The sequence below is a fragment of the Coregonus clupeaformis genome, chromosome 6, assembly GCF_020615455.1.
Source record: "Coregonus clupeaformis isolate EN_2021a chromosome 6, ASM2061545v1, whole genome shotgun sequence".
NCBI lineage: Eukaryota > Metazoa > Chordata > Actinopteri > Salmoniformes > Salmonidae > Coregonus > Coregonus clupeaformis.
The window spans coordinates 6,068,367-6,090,330 of NC_059197.1; the positions used below are offsets into that span (position 1 = coordinate 6,068,367).

Below are 21,964 nucleotides of genomic sequence, written 5' to 3' on the forward strand. Positions count from 1 at the left end.
AAGTAAAGATACACTACATGGTCTTAAGTATGTGGGCACCTGCTCGTCGAACATCTCATTTCAAAATCGTGGGCATTAATATGGAGTTAGTCCCCCCTTTGCTGCTATAACAGCCTCCACTCTTCTGGGAAGGCTTTCCACTAGATGTTGGAACATTGCTGCAGGGACTTTCTTTCATTCAGCCACAAGAGTATTAGTGAGGTCAGGCACTGATGTTGGGCTATTAGGCCTGGCTTGCAGTCAGCGTTCCAATTCAACCCAAAGGTGTTCGATGGGGTTGAGGTCAGGGCTCTGTGCAGGCCAGTCAAGTTCTTCCACACCGATCTCAACAAACCATTTCTGTATGGACCTCACTTTGTGCACGGGGGCATTGTCATGCTGAAACAGGAAAGGGCATTCCCTGAACTGTTGCCACAAAGTTGGAAGCACCGAATTGTCTGGAATGTCATTGTATGCTGTAGCATTAAGATTTCCCTTCTTTGGAACTAATGGGCCTAGCCCAAACCATGAAAAACAGCTCCAGACCATTATTCCTCCTCCACCAAACTTAACAGTTGGCACTATGCATTGGGGCAGGTAGCGTTCTCCTGGCATCCGCCAAACCCAGATCGTCCGTCGGACTGCCAGATGGTGAAGTGTGATTCATCACTCAGAGAACCTGTTTCCACTGCTCCAGCGTCCAATGGCAGTGAGCTTTGCTGACGCTTGGCATTGCACATGGTGATCTCAGGCTTGTGTGCGGCTGCTCAGCCATGGAAATCCATTTCAAGAAGCTCCCGACGAACAGTTGTTGTGCTGACGTTGCTTCCAGAGGACCGACGATTTTTACGAGCTACGCGCTTCAGCACTCGGTGGTCCCATTCTGTGAGCTTGTGTGGCCTACCACTTCGCCGACTGAGCTGTTGTTGCTCCTAGACGTTTTCACTTCACAATAACAGCACTTACAGTTGACCGGGGCAGCTCTAGCAGGGTAGAAATTTGACGAACTGACTTGTTGGAAAGGTGGCATCCTATGACAGTGCCACTTTGAAAGTCACTGAGCTCTTCAGTATGGGCCATTCTACTGCTAATGTTTGTCTATGGAGATTGCATGGCTGTGTGCTCGATTTTATACACCTGGGTGTTGCTGAAATAGCCGAATCCACTCATTTGAAGGGGAGTCCACATACCTTTGGCCATGTAGTATACCTTAATAGAACATATACTTCACTATCAAAAGTAAAAATATAAATAATTTGAAATTCCATATATTAATGTCACGCCCTGACATAGAGTTCGCTAGTTGGTTTGGTCAGGGTGTGAGTATTCTATGTAATGTGTATATCTATGTGTTCATTCTATGTTTGTAGATCTATGTTGGCCGGGTGTGGTTCCAATCAGAGGCAGCTGTCGATCGTTGTCTCTGATTGGGGTTCATACTTAGGTAGCCATTTTGCCTACCTATGTTGTGGGATCGTGATTCTTGTTTGGCTTGTTTTGGTGTAGCCATTGTGAGCGTCACGTCGCGTTTGTTGTTTTGTCCTGTGTTAACTTAGTTAAATAAACATGTATGCATTCCATGCTGCACCTTGGTCCAATCCTGTACTCAATGAACGTGACAATTAAGCAAACCAGACGGCACCATTTTCTTTTTATTTATTTACGGATAGCCAGGGGCACACTCCAACACTCAGACATAATTTACAGTTTAGTGAGTTTGATGAGAGGCAGTAGGGATGACCATGGATGTTCACTTGTGCATGAATTTGACTATTTTCCTGTCCTGCTAAGCATTCAAAATGTTTTGGGTGTCAGGGAAAATGTATGGATTAAAAAGTACATTATTTTCTTTAGGAATATAGTGAAGTAAAAGTTGTCGAAAATATAAATAGTAAAGCACATTCCCTAAAAACTACTTAAATAGTCCTTAAGTACTTTACAAAACTGGATTTCTGCACTCACATGGTGGGTACCTATTAACCATAGGTCAAAACATATTTGAGCAACTTTTGTATTGTTTGATCATAAGAATGAATAGATTTTTCTAAAATGTTGCCTGATGCATTATTAACTGATACAAATTATTAAGCCTACTTATTCAGCAGTTGCATCACAATTATTTGAAGGTTGGAGCAAAAACATGCAGAGATTGAGAGGGAGATAGCGAGAGTTAAAAGAGAGTGTGGACGCAGAGATGATAGAAGACACTGTGAAAGCGCTCTACAAACTGCTGGAGAAGATCCATAAGGAGGGAGGTGGAAATAAAACAATGTGTTGGAGAAGGCAGGGAGTGGAGAGCGCAAAGGATGAAATGAAGAAGAGGAAGGAGGGGGTAAACTCCAACAAAACACTATAAAATAGGCCTACAGGTTCCAGAGAAAAAACAATAAAGCGGGAAAGTCTCAAAAAGTCTTAGGGGTGGTATCTTTTTTTATCTCGTAAATAAAGGTCTTGAATGGATCAATAATCAAACCAATCAAAACTAATTTAGTGTATGAAGTTAAAGTTCAACAGGCTACACTTTTCATAGATCAAAATACACAGCTGAAAAGCTCTAAGTAGCGGAGAGCGGAGTAGAGATCGATCTCATTAGTGATGATAGGGACCCTCTAGTGGTCGTGGTTGGTACTCCGGCACTCTTGTGAATGGAGCCCTGACGGTGAAGTAGGATGCAAACTGAGGGACAAGAAGACCCTCTCTCAAGCTCACTAGATACGGGACAATCTTGTGGCTAGAGACGAAGCCTTGTAGTCCTGTTTCGATGCGTTCTCAGTCGGAGACAGGATGCACAGCATTATTTGACGGGACTATACGAGATATTTACCTTCACCACATCACTCTTTACTTTGTGGTCTTCTCTGTGTGAATGAATAATGTTCTTGGACACTTTAATTTGGTGTATGATAGCACTGGACACCACGCGCATCGCATCATCTCTGGAGTTACAACCTGACATGTGAGTGAATTTAGAGTTGCATGAATATTTTATGTTTAATTATCTAATACTTGAGCACACTATATATAGCCTTCATGTGTCTCTGAGACACAGGAGACACACACACATAACGTTATATCTGTATCATGTACTGTCTTTTTTGACTGCACAACAGTAATCTGGATGCATTTGTCCTCTAGGCGTCGCCCTTTGTGGACCTCACGTAAAATAAACCATATTACTTTACCCGGCAAGCATGACCATTGTTATACTGAGGATGTAAAGGAATGTGCATTTCTCAAGAGACTTCCCGAAAAGAATGAGCTTGTGCAAGGACACGCATGCAGGAGGGCATTTTCATGTAGGAGCCTAATACTTCCCTTAGCTAATGAACCTAGCCTACTGTCTATTGAACCCAGATGGTGTGTGCAGATGCAGAAATACACCTTTGGACAAAAGTGTGTTATAAATCCCTGTTCTGACAACATCTTGATATATCTATGATGGTATGTAGATATTCAGCTGCTGAATCCCTTAGCATTTTCATTGACAGACATGCACAAAGTCATACACCCACCCACACACAGACACACACAAGCACACACACATTCTGACATGTTTTCTCTTATGATATTAGAATCTGGTATTGCCTGGAGAGTTTCATTGGTTGTTTCAAAATGTTTATTGGGTGTCTGCAACACTGTCCAAGTCTAGCAGAGTATTTGCGAACATAAGTCTAGGGAATTCTAAAGGAGAACAGACCAAAACCCAGAGTACAGATGCTGATAGAATTGTTTTACTTTACATTATGGAGCTCACAGCAGGCAATGCACAAGCCGTATAGTGTGCCTTGAGCTAAACAATGAGCTACTCCTAAAATTGCCAATTGTTATTGCGGAATTCAATCCAATTGCTAATTTCCCAGGTCTATCTGGTGCTGTGAATAGACATAAGATAGTAAATCTAGGTAATGTATGTTACTGTGTCTGTTGGAATGTGCTTCCTCTTGGATTGTGTCAGTGTTTCCCCTGTGTCGGCGTGCTCCCTGGGTGACACACACACACCTCATCTGGGGAGAACACGCTGGGCAACTGTCAAGACGCTGGAGGGTCTGGTGCTGCTGGGTGGTTCATGATAAGGGTCAGCAACTCTGGTGTCAGAGGGGGGAGAGTAAAAACTCTCTCTCATGAGCCTCAACCCTGACCCTCTCCTGTCCTGTGTATCCATCACTAATCACTTGAAGGATATCAAAACCGCTCATCTCCATTTTTATGCCGTTGTAAATCAATGATTAAATTGATGATAACAACATGGAATATAACAATGTAGCCCTAGTACCCACAGTATTATAGTGTTACTACACAGGTATACAAGCTACTTAATGTAGTTTTGCTGACTAAACCATCCTCTTTGTGTCTCTGCAGGCCTAATGTGTGTGCAGACCAGGAGTTGTCCATGCTGGGTGCACGCCAGCCTTGTGTCCAGGCCTTCACTCGGATGGTCAAGGTTTGGAAGCAAGGCTGCACCGGCCATCGCTGGTGTGTCGGCTACGAAAGGAAGTGAGTGACACGTCTTCTCCAATACCCTGTTGTTGTTATTTTTGTTGTTGTTGTTGGATAGTTGTACTCAGTCTCTCCTATCATAACTGGGCTCATACAGATGTAGGATCCTAATTTGAGCCAGTGTGGAAAATAATCCTGCAGCAACAGGAAATGTGAATTGTTATGTGGATTATAATTAATGGACCTTTTTGTATGGTTTGAGGGAAAATGAAGTGGAAATTACAAACTTCAGAAGCCTTTTTAAACCTCAAATACACTACAAGTTTAACAATTCCTGCATTGCAGGAAAGTTCTCCTGCAACAGTGACCAAATTAAGATCCTACACCTGTATGTCATTTCCTTTCTGCAGAACAGGCTACTACACAGCCTACAGGCAGGTGTACAGTATGGATGTGCACAGGGTGTACAGGTGCTGCCCTGGGTGGACACAGAGGGGCAAGGAGAGGGGCTGTTTGCACCGTGAGTTCAAAGACAAACACTGAATATTATTTTCATATTAACACATTTATCTATGGACAAATTTAGCGCTATCGTACATATGAAATGAATTGATCATGTGTTGTCATGCCCATGATGTGTATGAGCATTTGCAGGTGCTACTGAGATGACTGTGTGTTGTGTTCTACAGGGATGTGTGCTGCTACTACCTGCTTCAATGGGGGCAGGTGTGCTGAGAGAGGTGACCAGATCTGTGAGTGTCCTGTAGGCTTCCAAGGAACACGCTGCCAGTATGGTGAGTGAGTCATCATGGAGTCAGAGAAAGAGAACATGTTGTGGACACTTTGCCATGGTTTTGGGGGGTTTTGTAAGGGAGGTGGAGTGAGAGAATGATAGAGAGAGAGAGAGAGAGAGAGAATGAGAAATAGTGAATGAGAGGCCAGAGAGAAACACAGATGCCTTTTTGACTAAACATTTCAACAACATTGTTAAGGTCAACGTTTTTTAACCTTCAGTGTCCACCATGTACCCACTAGCCACCCCTTTACGTTGTATCCTATTTTACAGCCGAGCTGTGAGGCTGTGTTTAGATAAGTGAGTCCAGCCCTAGAGACTGACCTATATCCTTAAAGGAGAGCATACTGTTAAAGTCCTAATGGACACAGTGCAGACCTTGTGCTTTCACTTTGAACAACATAAATTAGCCTTTCCTGTGGCTGTGATTGGCAGTGGCCACTCGATGGGGGTTGCTGGGTAATTAGTGGTGGCAGAAGTGCACTCTGGGAGAAAAGGGGTCCTTTGAAGGCTGGTGCCCCGGGCGCTGGGTGGCTAACTCAACCCTGCCTCGGTCCTCCAGTCTGCAAGCTGGATCCTAATGAGGGCATGTGCAGTTTGAGGTTCTCACAGATGGAACAGACATAAAGTCTTCCCATAGTAGGAGTGCTGATATAGGATCTTTTACCTTTTAGATCATAATGAATAATATTATATGGGCAGGCGGGAAGCTGATCCTAGATCAGAACTCCAACTCTGAGACACTTTGTGAATATGGGCCAATGACTGGTATTTTGTCAACATTCAGTGGTCCATCCTTCATAATTCATGTTTATTCAAGCTAATCAGCAAGCAATCATTATTGAACCCACCGAGCACCTTATTTTCCAAATATGAAACAAGTACAGTTCTATTGTTTTATTTTATTTAACTAGGCAAGTCAGTTAAGAACAAATTCTTATTTACAATGACGGCCTACACCGGCCAAACCCGGACGACGCTGGGCCAATTGTGCGCCGCCTCCTATGGGACTCCCAATCACGTCCGGTTGTGATACAGCCTGGAATCGAACCAGGGGGTCTGTAGTGACGCCTCAAGCACTGAGATACAGTGTCTTAGACCGCTGCGCCACTCGTGCCCAAATAATATTTACCTTCGGTGAAAGCATACTAGTGGACCGTGGACTGTAAATACGAGAAGTAACATGATCCAGAATAATTTTTCATTCTCATGAACATCTCTTGGTCTGCTCTGCTTTCTCCCTGACACTCTGACCCCTAACACTCTGTCATCTGGCCAACAGCGAGAGGACAATGTTTGTTAGTTGATGTTCTAAGGAAGACTCCCGCCAAGAGAGAACAGAGAACAATTAGTTACACCCCCTTCCCATGCTCATGCATGCACACATGCACGCACACAGGCACGCACACAGGCACACACACACACACACAACCCTACCCCTCACACACCCAGCAGGAGGAAGGTCCTGCCAGGCGCTCTCTTTGTTGCTCTTCCTCCGGCTGTGACATTTCACAGGGACGCATCAGTGTTTGTTTCTGGTGACTGTCCCGCTCGTTTGTTTGGAAAGAGCTGCTTGGGTTTTCCAGGAAGGGTGAACAACAGAGGGACACACACATTAATCATGTGACAGGGAAGGGGGACACAGATAAGCCTTGACTCTTTTCCGTCAAGGTTTTTAGTATCCTGTGATTGGGTTCCTTCTGTGAACACAGCAGCTTTTACCTCTTATTCCTCCTCTCTCCCTTAACATCTTTCCTTCCTCCACCTCTCAGAGTGGCCCCGTGTAGCTTAGTTGGTAGAGCATGGTGCTTGCAACGCCAGGGTTGTGGGTTCGTTTCCCACTGGTGGCCAGTATGAAAAAACTCACTAACTGTAAATCACTCTGGATAAGAGTGTCTGCTAAATGACTAAAATGTAAAAAATGTATCCTCCTCTCCAGCCAGAAGGATTAAAGGAGGGCAGCAGCTCAGGCCAAGCCGCCATGTTCAGCGAGCTCTCACTAAGAGGGACACTGTTCCTCTGTGTGGAGTCAAATGCATAAAAAAGGTAAAGGATTAGTCAATATATCCTCCAAACACCGGCTTCTCAGGCTTGGCCTGAGCTGCTGCCCTCCTTTAATCCTTCTGGCTGGAGAGGACATTATCGCTTTTATACAACGGGTTACCAACTGTACTTCGAGGGCATTATCACTTTTATACAACGGGTTACCAACATATTCAAATAATGATTGACATATTTTCATAAAAAATGTTATTTTGATGAATGTATTCATACTATTTCATCCTTCCACAAGATATAGTCCCGACACAAATCTTGGGTTGCTACCCAAGCCGGCTGGTCGTTCGTTCTCCCGGTTCGGTTGCTAGAGACACGACCCAGTCGTTCAGTATTTTTGTTCTGTATCTATGGACGCAACCCAGTCGTTCGTTCTAAACGTTCCATTGCCATACTGTCTGGCAACGTTCTTATCCCTTGCTTGCTAGCTAGCCAACTACGGCTAACTTACAGTCACGTCAAGAATTGCAGCCAGAATAACAGCAAAGTAGCCGCATTTGCATTTGTTTAACCTGTTTCTAGTGACATTTATTTGGATACATCCATAACAATGACCTAATGAGGCGTGATTTCGCCTGGCATAGAAAATGTGCTCACTCGTCAGGTCACTGTTGTTCAGAGGAACTAACCAACAATACACCTAACACAATCACTTCAAACTGAAGCTGGAAAGACTGCAAACTAGCTGCACTTCATTTCGTTTTACGTTTTTTCAATTGACATTTATTTTGTATATATCCATAAAAAGGATGCCAGCTGATTCATGATTTCAACTGGCTGAGAAACGCTGCCATGATTCCAATCATGCAAGTTAGCATTATTGTCTCAGCCCCTAACCCCTCTCCCAGACAAACACACAGAGCTATCCACATACACACCTATCCACACACACACACACACACACACACACACACACACACACACACACACACACACACACACACACACACACACACACACACACACACACACACGTAAACACACATGAGCACACATACATACATACACATACACACCTGTGACTCCTTCTGACTACACTAAATGCCAGACATACTATGACTTCCACAGCTCAATCATTTCGCTGCATAATCCACCAACAGCGAGAGAGCAGCAAATTCCCCAGGCACTCTCCATGATAGTCTTTTCACAAAAACACCCTGAACAAAATCTGGCTTTTCTGGCTAAAACCAGATGTGACCTGTCCACAGCATTTTATCGTCCCTGCTCGTTTCCTGATTCCTTACTTCCTGCGGACCGACGTGTCGTTTCAACAAAGCCCGGCCTTTCTAAAGCGTAACGAAGTGAGACAAAGTAATGTTCACAAGCGCCGTAAACAGAGCCATTAAGAACGGCTCGGATGTCTCAGACCTATCATGTGTTTAACACGTTGCGGAGAGCACTGAGGCCGCGGCGGGAGCATCAACCCACAACACATAGCATCAACGCTGCAACCCGCGTGTCACAATCTGAAGGATTACATTAGAATAGCGTCCTCTGACATCAGTGATTAGAAGCAGGTGGGCGGTGTCGTAGAGTACCGCCACAGTTTGGCGCTCGCACCAAAGAGGGCTCCGTTCAAGAAGTCAAACCTATGATGAGTGCTGAAAAGAAAGAGGAGGGAGCGAATTGGCAGTGTGTACTGAGTCTCACTAACGTGGTGGCAGAGCCAGGCTTCACTTACAGGCTTCTGTCAGTGTGCATTCTCCTTGTGTCCGGGCCTAGCGAGCGTGAGTTGTGGTGAAAATGCATAACGGCAGATCCCTGGGCTCTGTAACCCAATCGCCTTTCTCTTTCTTTTCACACTCCCTTACTGTCTGCCTCTTTCTCAGGAGCAAAGGTGATCTCAGTATGAGTAACATACATTGGTTTTAATGGTCCTTCCACACGCAAGGCTGTGCTCACTGTTTCCTGATGTGAAAGTACTATGTGAACATCACACTTTGCATGTTTGAGGGAATTGGCCTGAGCTAAATTCTGTGCAGAATCACTTATCCATGAATGTTCTTACATCCAAAATAGCTACTTATTATGAGATCAAGATCAATTACCCTGCACATCACCTTGCTCAGGCCGATTCTCTTGAATGCGTTGATTGTCCGTATGTCTGTCTGTCTGCCTAAGGGTTAATGGACATACTTATTCCATATTTTATCGTGTTACAGCCTGAATTCAAAATGGATTAAATATATTTTCTTTCTCACCATCTACACACAATACCCCATAATGACAAAGTCTAAACATGTTTATAGAAATGTTAGCACATTTTTTAAAAATGAAATACAGAAATATCTCATTTACATATGCATTCACACCCCTGAGTCAATGCATGTTACAATCACCTTTGGCAGGGATTACAGCCTGCCTGTCTGTCTCGTCCCGACTCCCGACACGTTCATTACTATGGGACAGCTGGAGATCTAATTTGAATTTTGAAACAATGTTGCAAATATCGGAGAGACAGACAGCAAGGTTTATACAAATCTCCGCTGTTGAAAACGAAATGTTAGTCTAAAAGAAATGTGAGATAATGTCTAGATGCTTTTTATAGTGGAGATCAAGTTTATAAATTGCTTGGCTGGGCTGATGAGACAGTGGATTGCGCAGTCAGATGAAACAGAGTAAATAGGCATTTTAACGTCATAGATTTAGCCGGTGGTAGCTTGTGGAATAGACGCCGGCTGGAATGCGCTTTTAACCAATCAGCATTCAGGATTAGACCCACCCGTTGTAAAAATATAAATACAATGTGTGATTGTGATTAAAGGGGTGATCGAAGTGAGCTGTTTTTTGAGTTGGTGGATGTGGTTGAATGCAGCTCACTGATAGACTTTTCCCCCTTTTTTTATATTTTCTAAAAGCAATGCCCATTCATACGCACATGCTCCAACGTTCCAAGCGCTATTCCAAGGTTATTCCCATGTAGCTTCAGAATATGGCCCACTCCAGCAGTGGAGTGTTGATTATCAGAGCTGAAACCATATTCCCATGTCCACCAGGTGAACTATGCCACAGGCTTTAAGATTATCCACACCTTCTTAGAACCAGTCCAGGGTTGTGTTCATTAGGGCACACCGTAGAAATTACATTAGAAATTTGAAAATGTCTTAACAAATAATTTCTGCTTCACTCTGCTTCTGAGCATTTTCCTTGGTTTTGTGTCCCAGGTCAGTGTAACACCCTGGCTCTGGGACTCTATATGTTGAGCCAGGGTTTGTTCTTTCTATGTGGTGTATTTCTATGTTGGGAGTTCTAGTTTGTTTATTTCTATGTTGGCCTGAGTGACTCCCAATCAGAGGCAACGAGTGTCAGCTGTGGCTGGTTGTCTCTGATTGGGAGCCATATTTAAACTGTCTGTTTTTCCCTTTGTGTTTGTGGGTTCTTGTTCCGTGTTGGTCTATGTTACCTAGGACGTTACGAGTCGTTTGTGTTTACTGTCCGTGTTTATCGCTAATGATAAATAAACATGTTCGTTCATCACGCTGCGCCTTGGTCCTCCTCTCTTAACGACGATCGTGACAGTCAGCAGAGAGGCTTCAACCTGCCAAGAGCTCTGTCAACTCACTCAGAGTAATGAATCTGTGCTGTGATGCTCAGAGCTCCTGCCCTACCTGCCTCTGCTTTGCTGCAGTACAGTTAGCCATGCAGAACCATGCCTTGGCTTTCTGACTGCTAAACCTATTAAGGACCAGAAGACTGCATGCAGTTATGCTTTATTGGTTCACTCCAGCATTGCATTCAGGTTTGGTTTGACCTAGATGTGTGTGTGGTGGTTGTAATGCTATGGCGATTCTCCCTTGATAAGAGAAGATAAGTGTAGTCTTTGTGTTGCCTCAATGACCAGCACAGCTTACGCAGATATGTTTTTTATTCTGTTTAGTTAATATGACGTGGAAAGTATACCTATGCCAGTACTCAGTACTTGGGTTAAAGCGTGAGGTAGTTGATGCAGAGCTGCTCTGTCAACTCTTTTAAAGGTAGACACAGTGAAATGATGTTGCCACGAGCAGCACCACAGATATTGAGATGAGCGAGATGCAAGACTTCGCTCTCACACAGTCACACACAGTATCTGCGCATGTTACAGTGTGGGAGCCAGGGGACCAAAACCGTGGAGAAGTTGAGCCTCGTGCTTCAACGCTCTTAGTTATTGCAGAAATTTACCCACTATGCTGTTTACTTTCTGCTTCTACGTTATATTGCTGAGTCTACCTTTAATAATTATAATAATATAATTCAACTATAGCACTTTCCACCAAGTGCTCAAAGTGTTTTACATAAAGTTTTACACACTGTAGTCAGAGCTTGGAGCTCCCCACAGTACTAATACAAACCAGGTTTGGTGGGTGAATGGGGTGTTTATTTAGACCAGGACCTCTGTTCCATACCTGGAGCCATGAACCCAGCAGTTGTAGTGACTCAGGGAGAGCCACACCCAGCTAGTCAGAAAAACTGTTGGATGGTGGAGATGGAGAGGAGTGTTGAGCGAAGGGGCATACGATGGTAGCAGAATGTAGGGTAGACTTCAGACCATATCATTAGAAATATGTCTGAATGTTGACATACTGTATATAACCATATTATTTCAAGTTGCAAGTTTTTAATGTAAAGTGCACATGTACAGTGAAATGCCTTTCTTGCAAGCTCCAAACCCAACAATGCAGTAATCAATATCAATGTAGCTCAAAAAAATTACATAAGGTAGAACAAAAACACACAAGAAATAAAACTAAGAAATAAGAAGAACACGAGAAATAAAAAGCTATATACAGGGTCAGTTCCAGTACCATATTTACAATGTGCAGGGATACTGAGTGATAGAGGTATATATGTATAGGGGTACCAACCACCATATTCTTACATTATTATAAATATATATTATATATATTGTTAGACCATGAGAGAAATGTTGAGACTTTTATATTCTGCTGTGGATTTTAGATTTGTCAATGGTGGAGGGAACAGGGGAGGGGGAGAAAGAGTAGAGATAGATGGAGGGGAGAGCGCTAACCTCTCCAATGTAGATTTATGATGTTTCCTTTCCTCCATGTTCCCTAATCCTGGTCTGTGTTGTATAGAACACATCTCTGGATAACATCCTCACACAGCAGGCAAGCAAGCCTCTCTATGGATCTCAGACTGGCTTTATCTGTGCTTTACCCAGTCCTGGGTCACCTGGAACCACAGGAGAACCATTAGATAACCACCAGGGAACCCCCTGGATATAATGTATGAATTACTGACCTCACGCCATTGTGCCACAGGTAAATCAGTCAGCCTTTATGGGCCCTTAAGGGCCACAGCTCAATATACTTAATGGCCTCACCCGCAATGGTATGTTATGGCCCGTATATTCATGTGGATGTTGTGGAACAGAAACAGTTAGCAATAGAGATAGGCAACAGGTGCTGTAGTGTACATACCTGTCTGTTCCTCAGGCCCATATGTTTGTGTCTGAACCGATCTGTAGCGGGTCGATACTAGTCTATGTATGCACTCACTAACTGTAAGTCGCTCTGGATAAGAGCGTCTGCTAAATGACTAAAATGTAAAATGAATGAGTAGGTGTGTCCAAACTTTTGACTGGTACTGTATGTTCCTTCCAAGTCAGCCGATAGCTACACCCCATCTGAGTTTGATCAGATTAGTTTTATCTGTTAGAAACATAAACATTTCTGGTGTCACAGCATGACTGACATTTATCACGTTCAAGTAAGAGAGTGGGCACCAGGTGTTAGTCCCTTTCAGGTAGTTGGCTGACTGAGATTTTTATCACTCTGTAAAGATACTGATACTGCACATCTAATGTCCTCAATTGTCCCCTAGATCTGTCAGTTATACAGAGAGAGACAGGTCACTGTTAGACACTCTTCTTCCTTTCCCATAGTCTCTCTCTCTCTCTCTCTCTGTCACACACAGATCTGTTTCACCTGTCTTTGTGATTGTCTCCACCCCCCTCCAGGTGTCGCCCATCTTCCCGATTATCCCCAGTGTATTTATACCTGTGTTCTCTGTTTGTCTGTTGCCAGTTTGTTTTGTTTTGACAAGCCTACCAGCGGTTTTCCCATTGCTCATGGCTTTCTCAAGTTCCTGGTTTTGACCATTCTGCCTGCCCTGACCCTGCCTGCTGTTCCGTACCTTGTCACACCACCCTGGATTATTGACCTCTGCTTGCCCTGACCCTGAGACTGCCTGCCGTTCTGTACCTTTTGGACTCTGATCTGGATTACTGACCAGTTGTTTGCCTGCCCTGTTTTTGTAATAAACTTTTGTTACTTTGACACTGTCTGCATCTGGGTCTTCTCCTGAAAGGTGATTCTCTCTCTCTGTGTAGGAGTCTCTTCATAATGATATGCTAGTTAGCAGACAGAAAGAAAATTGTTATAAAAAAGATGCTGACTCACTGTTTAAATAGCCCAGGACATTCTTTCTGCGGTACCTTGCTTGAATAATGTTCCTCTGGCTATGAGCTGGAGGAAATTAACCCTCTCGACCACGTTTATTTCTCCCAGAGGCAAACATCCTGCTACATTGACTTTTACTTTCAAGGATCCCCCCCTATTTTTCCTCTCTGTGTGTGAATGTGTACATATGTGTATGTGTGTGCGTGCATGTGTATGTGTGTGTGTCCACGTCTGTGCATGTTTGTATGTGTGTGTTTACAAGCATGCCTGTGTGTGTGGAGACTTCCTGACCATAGTCAAGTAGCACTGTCTGGGGTCTGAGACGTGCTGTTCATCAGCAACCACTGAGGACAGCTGCTAGTGGTCTCCTGACTCTCCTTACTTCACAGACTGTGATGATGTGTGATCGTGTGTATGTTTGGATAGCTCTGGACAGAATCATACTTGTGTAGACTAGAGAGTCTGTGTATAATATGGCTCTGGAGAGTATTGGTCAGACTATGCTCCTGAACATTCCAATCTTAATCAGACCTTGAGGAAATGAACCCTGGTGGACTGTATCTATCATGTCTGACTGTCTCAGTGTTCTGTTGGGACAGTGGCGATGGGTTCATATTGGGATTGGGAAGACACTGGCATCTATACCGGTAGTCTTGTGGAATTTTGTAATGTGCTCTAAGACCCATTTATACCCATTCTTATTTAAGCATACAGGCCTATGCTTAGTCTCACATCTGTAAAGCTTGGATTGAAAACCCTGCATTATGAGTAGAGTGAAAACCAGAGTGGATATGACGATAAAATTCCCCTGGATTCCTCTATTGATTTCTATAAAGAGAGAGCCTGTGACTGTCTGTGAGAGAGTTTGTTTCACTTCAGCAGGTGTGTGTGTGGGAGTGTTGGTTGAATGATTGGACAGTCTCCCTTCTCTGAGTCTTTTGCCTGCTATGGAGTTTATCTCTGGTTAGTCCCACTCCCACAGGAGTCCCTGAAGGAAACTGAGTGTTTTGTTTGGGCTCCTGGGTAACATGAGCATTTATTGGTCTGATAATGTTGTGACTGTGAGACAAAAGACCACACTAATTTGCCTTTAAACTCAAAGGGCTTGGAAAGTCAACTGTTGTGGTTTGCAGTTTGCTCCCTGTCAGCTGACAAAGGGATGACATAATCTAATCTGTAAGCAACATTTACGCTCCAAATTCCTCCAGTCTTAGCTCTGTTAAATTCCTGGATCAGTCTGACTGCTAAATGGAAGAAGGAGTACCTAGTTAACAGATGAAAGTGCTTGAAGTTATTCTAATTCTCCCGCCTGTGTTTGGGATCAAGATTAATACCCTGCATCTGGTTGTAATGAGTACAGGTTTCATTGTTTGTTCTGGGCCCTTTAAAGAATGTCTTTCAGATTCCTTGAGTATAAATGTGTTCCGTGGGCCCTGTGCTGATAAAGTTTCAGGAGACATGATGTGCTTTGTTTATGTAGCAAGCTTTAGCAGGAACCATTGGATTACCATTGACAGGTTGGTCTGTGGGTTGGCTGGCGGCACCCTTGTTCTTGTTCAAATCAGCTTTGAGGTCTGGTCAGAACTCCTGAACACAGACGTCAACCCTCTCACCCCTCCACCCCCAGACACAGCCCCCAACCCCCCAAAAGCTTGACAACTTGATTAGCTGCAATTAACAAGGCAGGTATAACCTTCATGAACTTCCCTCTGGAAGTTTGGTTCCTAGTTTTCTTCATAACGTCTTGGTTTTGTAACCACTGGATTACATTCTTAGTAGGCTCTCCTATTTAGTACATTAGACAAGTTCATATTTTAGTTTCTATGGTTTCACAATTACTGTTTACATGGCTAATCACTGGATACTATGCATTTATAGTCTACCTTCCTTTTTATTTAGAAGCATACTTGTTGCGACTTAGACCCTATTGTCCTGGAAATGGTAATCAGCCCGTCAGTTATATTTATAAAAACTTTCTGGAAATGTGGAGTAATCAAACTGATTCACTCTAACTGTACACAGATTATTTCCAGCTCTGTAGGGACAAATTGCCAAATGCCCTTGTTGTATAACTTCTGGGGGCGCTGCCTGGCAGGCTTCACCAAACACATCGGAGACGAAGCCAGCAATAAGGGCGGATTATTGAACCCTTAAACATTATCAAATAAACAAGAATCCTCATAAGCGTATATATTTCAAGCTGCAAAAACATTGAATGGTCACAATGGTGCCAAAGAATGTTTGAGAGAAGTTTGAGTCTGGACTGTTTTTTTTTTGTTGTTGCTGTAATGAATATCTGCTTTTGTGAGAGAAGGCTTGCTCAGCGCTCTAAGCGCTGGTCCACTGGGAGGCCCTAAGGCAGGCAAGGTGGCTTGGCTTTTCAATTGAAGCTGCTGTGTTAAAATTAGAAAACACTGTAGGTTTTTTCCCACACGCGATGTCACAGATGTTGCCGGCGAAGAGTGTTTTTCTGACTGACAGGATGTGGAAGGTGTAGAGATCTGAGGTCTCTGACTAGTGTGAAGCCGCCAGCTTCCCACCTCAAGACACTGACCTTCTCCTGCAACTCCATAGGACCATCACGCACCAGGAGAGAGACTCCATTATCACTAATGTCTGAGTTCTGGCGTTAATAGCGGAAAAAACGCTACATATCTTGCATTTGGTAATTGGATACGTGCTGCAGTCCGCCATATATGTCTTCACCAAAGCCTGAGAGTTAGTTGTTACGCAAAAAAATTATTATTCTGTAGGTTATGAACAGTCAAGAGATAAGTTCTTCCTCAAAAGCAAAGTAGATGCAGAGTTGGCTTTGTGAGGACAAGGCGGAGACAGAGGGTTTGGGTCACTTGGCCAGGCCAAGGTCTCACTTACTTCCAAGCTGATAGAGATAGATTGAGTCTGCTGGCATTAGTAGACCCAAAACCATCCTCCACTGAACTGACCATGCTTAGATATAGATCTCATAATTTCATCATATGACTGATAAAATGATAATAGAAGTTTATTCAAAGTTTTGTATTGATATTTTTCCAGTTGTAAGAGCTGCAAGTGATTCTGCTGTAAATGTGGGATGTGTATGGACTGTGGAACCATGTGTCTGAGTGTAGATAGAAGCCTCTAGGTAGAACTGACAGGCATACGTACCCTGAGTGCCCAGTGCGCTACGTGCTTAGCATTAGCATCATTAGGGCCATAATGGCTGCTATATGGCAATTAACTTCCCTGAACGCTAAACAAATTATTCCTTGTTGCTCTCTGTGCATTAAGGTGCTGTGTTTACCACGTTAGTTGCGAGGATCCTAGGTAATCGTCTGTGAGATTCACCATATGCCCATCGATCTGCTCTGCGGTGAGATTCCCTCAGTAGCAGTCGAACACCAGATCAAATTGATGGTTCAATTTGATTGATGGTTCTTATCCTGGAGGACCTGATTGAAACCAGTCCTAGCCTCACCCGGCGCCAGCCTACGGGCTTAAGTAATGGATTTTCTGTCTAATTACAATAAAGGTAATTTAATCATGGTAAAATAAAAGTGCCATTCTATTATTAGTTTCCTCATACCTGTGTGTGAAACTAAAGAGGGCCATGTTCAGATACAGTCATAAGAGAGAACATTCTCCAAAACATACCTCCAATACGCCTCATATAAATCAACAACATGTAGCAAAAACAGAAGAAATCTACCGGTTTCTGTCTAAGGCATTAATCATCTGTCACCTTGAGCAGATTCCTGAGGCCTTCTCCCTTCCTGAGCCCTCAGCACATTACCAGTGAATTGGCAATGGATTGGTGGGGCCGGAATGGCCTCTCCATGTGTACTGGGCCTGTGTTAGAGCCGAGGATAGTATAGAGGCTCTTAGGGAGTTAGAGGAAGAGCCAAAGCCCCCTCGGCCAACTGCCTTACAGGAAGACACAGTGGAAGGCTGTTCCGATCCAAATAAGAGATACAGTACAGGACTGTATGCTCTTGGTGTTCCATTGTAGGTGTTCCATGCTAACGCTATGGCCTGATCCATAGAGACAAACATTATTTACATTAGAATGTATATGGTGTGACTACGTAAGGAATAGGGTGCCATTTGGAACGCAGACATAGATGTATCTTTATGGTCAAAACATTAGTGCATTAAGGTCTGTATGTTCAGACTTGTTATGTCACCTCCATATTTAGCTATGACAAACATAATGCTTGGCTATTCAATCTTGAACATATTAATACTGTACATTCTTCAAACATGATTGATCAGGTTGCATCAAATACACTGCACACAGATGGGCTGCCATCACAATGCTCGTCATTATTTATTGGGTTCTGATTGCACATTTCAACCATCCCATGTTTTATTATTGTCATGACTTCCGCCGAGGCTGCCCCCCCCTCCTGGTTCGGGCAGGCTTCGGCGTTCGTCGTCACCAGAGTACTAGCTACTGCCGATCCCATTCTCATCACTCCACTTGTCATGTCTTGTCAATCACACACACCTGGTGCTCATTCCCCTAATTAGTATGTGTATAAGTGTTCCCTCTGTTCCCCTTGTCTTTGTGAGTGATTGTTTGTTGTGAGAGCGTGTAGCTCGGTTGAGCTACATTTCACTGTGTTATTGCCAAGGTGGATGTTTTCCTTTGTATAGTTCCGTTTGACGCTTGGGGCGTTTGATTTATGTAAACGGATTAAACTCTGGACTTCGGTGTTTTACCTCCTGCGCCTGACTCCTTCATTCACACCTCGTCACAATTATGACCCACACAGGGGAATACTCAAACTTTGTAGGAACACTAGTATTATTCATATCATGACCGGGCCTGGGAAGATCTACTGGTGTTTGTCATCCTTCGGTCCATAACTCTTCACATAGATCTGCTGCATATGCTTCAGTTTATTTAATGAGTGAGTGCTTCATCTCCCGAGGGTGACAGTTGTGTGATATTGCTTATGTATACAACATTTTTTATCCTTCAACTCATTTGTCCAGCACTCAGAGAAAACAAATACAGTTTTATGAACTCCATAAAACAATGAGAGAGGGAAAATATGTGCACAGTAAGGAGCCCGGCAAACAACCAGCATCCTGAAAATCTTATTCAAACATATACTCTGTGAAAATCCTTATTATGTTAGGTACTAAATCGATGTCCTACACTACGGCACAGAGAGAGTCTATGGAGACAATGGCTATAGAGAGAAGCAGGCCACATTTACAAACTAAACAGTCATCTTTAATGCCACAATCCTTTATCTGTTTTTCAGTCAAACCGCTGCAGGCCTGACAGTACTGACAGTCCATGAGAAAAACATGAACAGTAGTAAATATTGCATATTGCCCCTTTAGGGCATTGCTTCACATCTGTGTCGTCCACCCTCCATTTGATGTGTTTATATTTCTCAAAATGTTATTTAGTTTCACGGCGCAGCTAGAGGAGTACTCATGTCAAATTGATTCTGCTTGAGTGACCATATGTTCTAAACCAGATTTAAGTGCACCAATAATTCAAGGTATATTGACCGCAACACATTCCGGCGTCTTCCAATTTTCAATAGTGCATTTTCATTCATTACATCACATCCTTGCTAGTCTCTCGTTATAGACGAAAACATTAAATTGTTACGACTGTTGGAACAGAATTCACCACAACACCCTGATATGGCATTCTCCGCTACTACTTACTGAAACTTCTACATTCTACTTCTGTCTCCCCCGGAATTGGAGAATGATTGTTGGAGCTCTCAGTGCATTTCTCTCTGCTGGCAGGCTCTTGAAAAGCTAATCTGCTCGTCCTAGAATATTTTAACATTGCACTTTGACCTATGGTCTCGTTCATTAGGTTGTTGTGCCTTGCCTAACAAGACATGATATGCTCGTTCAGCTATTCGGGAGCTCAGTTAGAGTGTTGAGTAATGCACTGTGTGGCCACCCCCACGAGTGACCCTAATTCAAGTTATCCCAACAGCGAGAAATTTATTTGGCTTTCTCGCTTCATATAGTTTTAAAAACACCGTTACAGTGAGGGAAAAAAGTATTTGATCCCCTGCTGATTTTGTACGTTTGCCCACTGACAAAGAAATTATTCAAATAAACCTACCATTAAAATTATAGATCAAATAAAATCAAATCAAATTGTATTGGCCACATGCGCCGAATACAACAGGTGCAGACATTACAGTGAAATGCAGTGCAAATAGTCAGGGTAGCCATGATTAGCTGTTCAGGAGTCTTATGGCTTGGGGGTAGAAGCTGTTGAGAAGTCTTTTGGACCTAGACTTGGCACTCCGGTACCGCTTGCCGTGCGGTAGCAGAGAGAACAGTCTATGACTAGGGTGGCTGGAGTCTTTGACAATTTTGAGGGCCTTCCTCTGACACCGCCTGGTATAGAGGTCCTGGATGGCAGGAAGCTTGGCCCCAGTGATGTACTGGGCCGTACGCACTACCCTCTGTAGTGCCTTGCGGTCGGAGGCCAAGCAGTTGCCATACCAGTCAGGATGCTCTCGATGTTGCAGCTGTAGAATTTTTTGAGGATCTGAGGACCCATGCAAAATCTTTTCAGTCTCCTGAGAGGGAATAGGCTTTGTCGTGCCCTCTTCACAACTGTCTTGGTGTGTTTGGACCATGATAGATCGTTGGTGATGTGGACACCAAGGAACTTGAAGCTCTCAACCTGTTCCACTACAGCCCCGTCGATGAGAATGGGGGCATACTCAGTCCTCTTTTTTTTCCTGTAGTCCACAATCATCTCCTTTGTCTTGGTCACGTTGAGGGAGAGGTTGTTATCCTGGCACCACACGGCCAGGTCTCTGACCTCCTCCCTATAGGCTGTCTCATCGTTGTCGGTGATCAGGCCTACCGCTGTTGTGTCGTCGGCAAACTTAATGATGGTGTTGGAGTCGTGCCTGGCCATGCAGTCATGGGTGAACAGGGAGTACAGGAAGGGGCTGAGCATGCACTCCTGAGGGGCCCCTGTGTTGAGGATCAGTGTGGCAGATGTGTTGTTACCTACCCTTACCACCTGGGGGCGGCCCGTCAGGAAGTCCAGGATCCAGTTGCAGAGGGAGGTGTTTAGTCCCAGGATCCTTAGCTTAGTGATGAGCTTTGAGGGCACTATGGTGTTGAATGCTGAGCTGTAGTCAATGAATAGCATTCTCACGTAGGTGTTCCTCTTGTCCAGGTGGAAAAGGGCAGTGTGGAGTGCAATAGAGATTGCATCATCTGTGGATCTGTTGGGGCGGTATGCAAATTGGAGTGGGTCTAGGGTTTCTGGGATAATGGTGTTGATGTGAGCCATGACCAGCCTTTCAAAGCACTTCATGGCTACAGACGTCAGTGCTACGGGTCGGTAGTCATTTAGGCAGGTTATCTTAGTGTCCTTGGGCACGGGGACTATGGTGGTCTGCTTGAAACATGTTGGTATTACAGACTCAGTCAGGGACATGTTGAAAATGTCAGTGAAGACACTTGCCAGTTGGTCAGCACATGCTCGGAGTACACGTCCTGGTAATCCGTCTGGCCCTGCGGCCTTGTGAATGTTGACCTGCTTTAAAGTCTTACTCACATCGGCTACGGAGAGCGTGATCACATAGTCATCCGGAACAGCTGGTGCTCTCATGCATGCTTCAGTATTGCTTGCCTCGAAGCGAGCATAGAAGTGGTTTAGCTCGTCTGGAAGTCTTGTGTCACTGGGCAGCTCGCGGCTGTGCTTCCCTTTGTAGTCTGTAATAGTTTTCAAGCCCTGCCACATCCGACGAGCATCAAAGCCGGTGTAGTACGATTCAATCTTAGTCCTGTATTGACTCTTTGCCTGTTTGATGGTTCGTCGGAGGGCATAGCGGGATTTCTTATAAGCGTCCGGGTTAGAGTCCCGCTCCTTGAAAGCGGCAGCTCTACCCTTTAGCTCAGTGCGGATGTTTCCTGTAATCCATTGCTTCTGGTTGGGGTATGTATGTACGGTCACTGTGGGGACGACATCATCGATGCACTTATTGATGAAGCCAGTGACTGATGTGGTGTACTCCTCAATGCTCTCTGAAGAATCCTGGAACATGTTCCAGTCTGTGCTAGCAAAACAGTCCTGTAGTTTAGCATCTGCGTCATCTGACCACTTTTTTATTAACCGAGTCACTGGTGCTTCCTGCTTTAGTTTTTGCTCATAAGCAGGAATCAGGAGGATAGAGTTATGGTCAGATTTGCCAAATGGAGGGCGAGGGAGAGCTTTGTATGCGTCTCTGTGTGTGGAGTAAAGGTGGTCTAGAGTTTTTTTTCCTCTGGTTGCACATTTAACATGCTGGTAGAAGTTAGGTAAAAC

At 44.0% G+C, this 21,964-nt stretch overlaps 1 protein-coding gene across 1 annotated transcript in view; it reads left to right on the plus strand.

Moving 5' to 3' along the window:
* The first annotated feature begins 2,644 nt into the window (after positions 1 to 2,644).
* Positions 2,645 to 21,964, plus strand: part of LOC121567562 (multiple epidermal growth factor-like domains protein 6) — a 97,940-nt gene continuing 78,620 nt past the window's right edge. The window contains exons 1-4 of the mRNA XM_045217795.1: positions 2,645 to 2,935; positions 4,339 to 4,473; positions 4,827 to 4,936; positions 5,106 to 5,210. Coding sequence (XP_045073730.1) covers positions 2,853 to 2,935; positions 4,339 to 4,473; positions 4,827 to 4,936; positions 5,106 to 5,210 — 433 coding nt within the window. The 5' untranslated portion in view covers positions 2,645 to 2,852. The remainder of the gene's footprint in view (positions 2,936 to 4,338; positions 4,474 to 4,826; positions 4,937 to 5,105; positions 5,211 to 21,964) is intronic.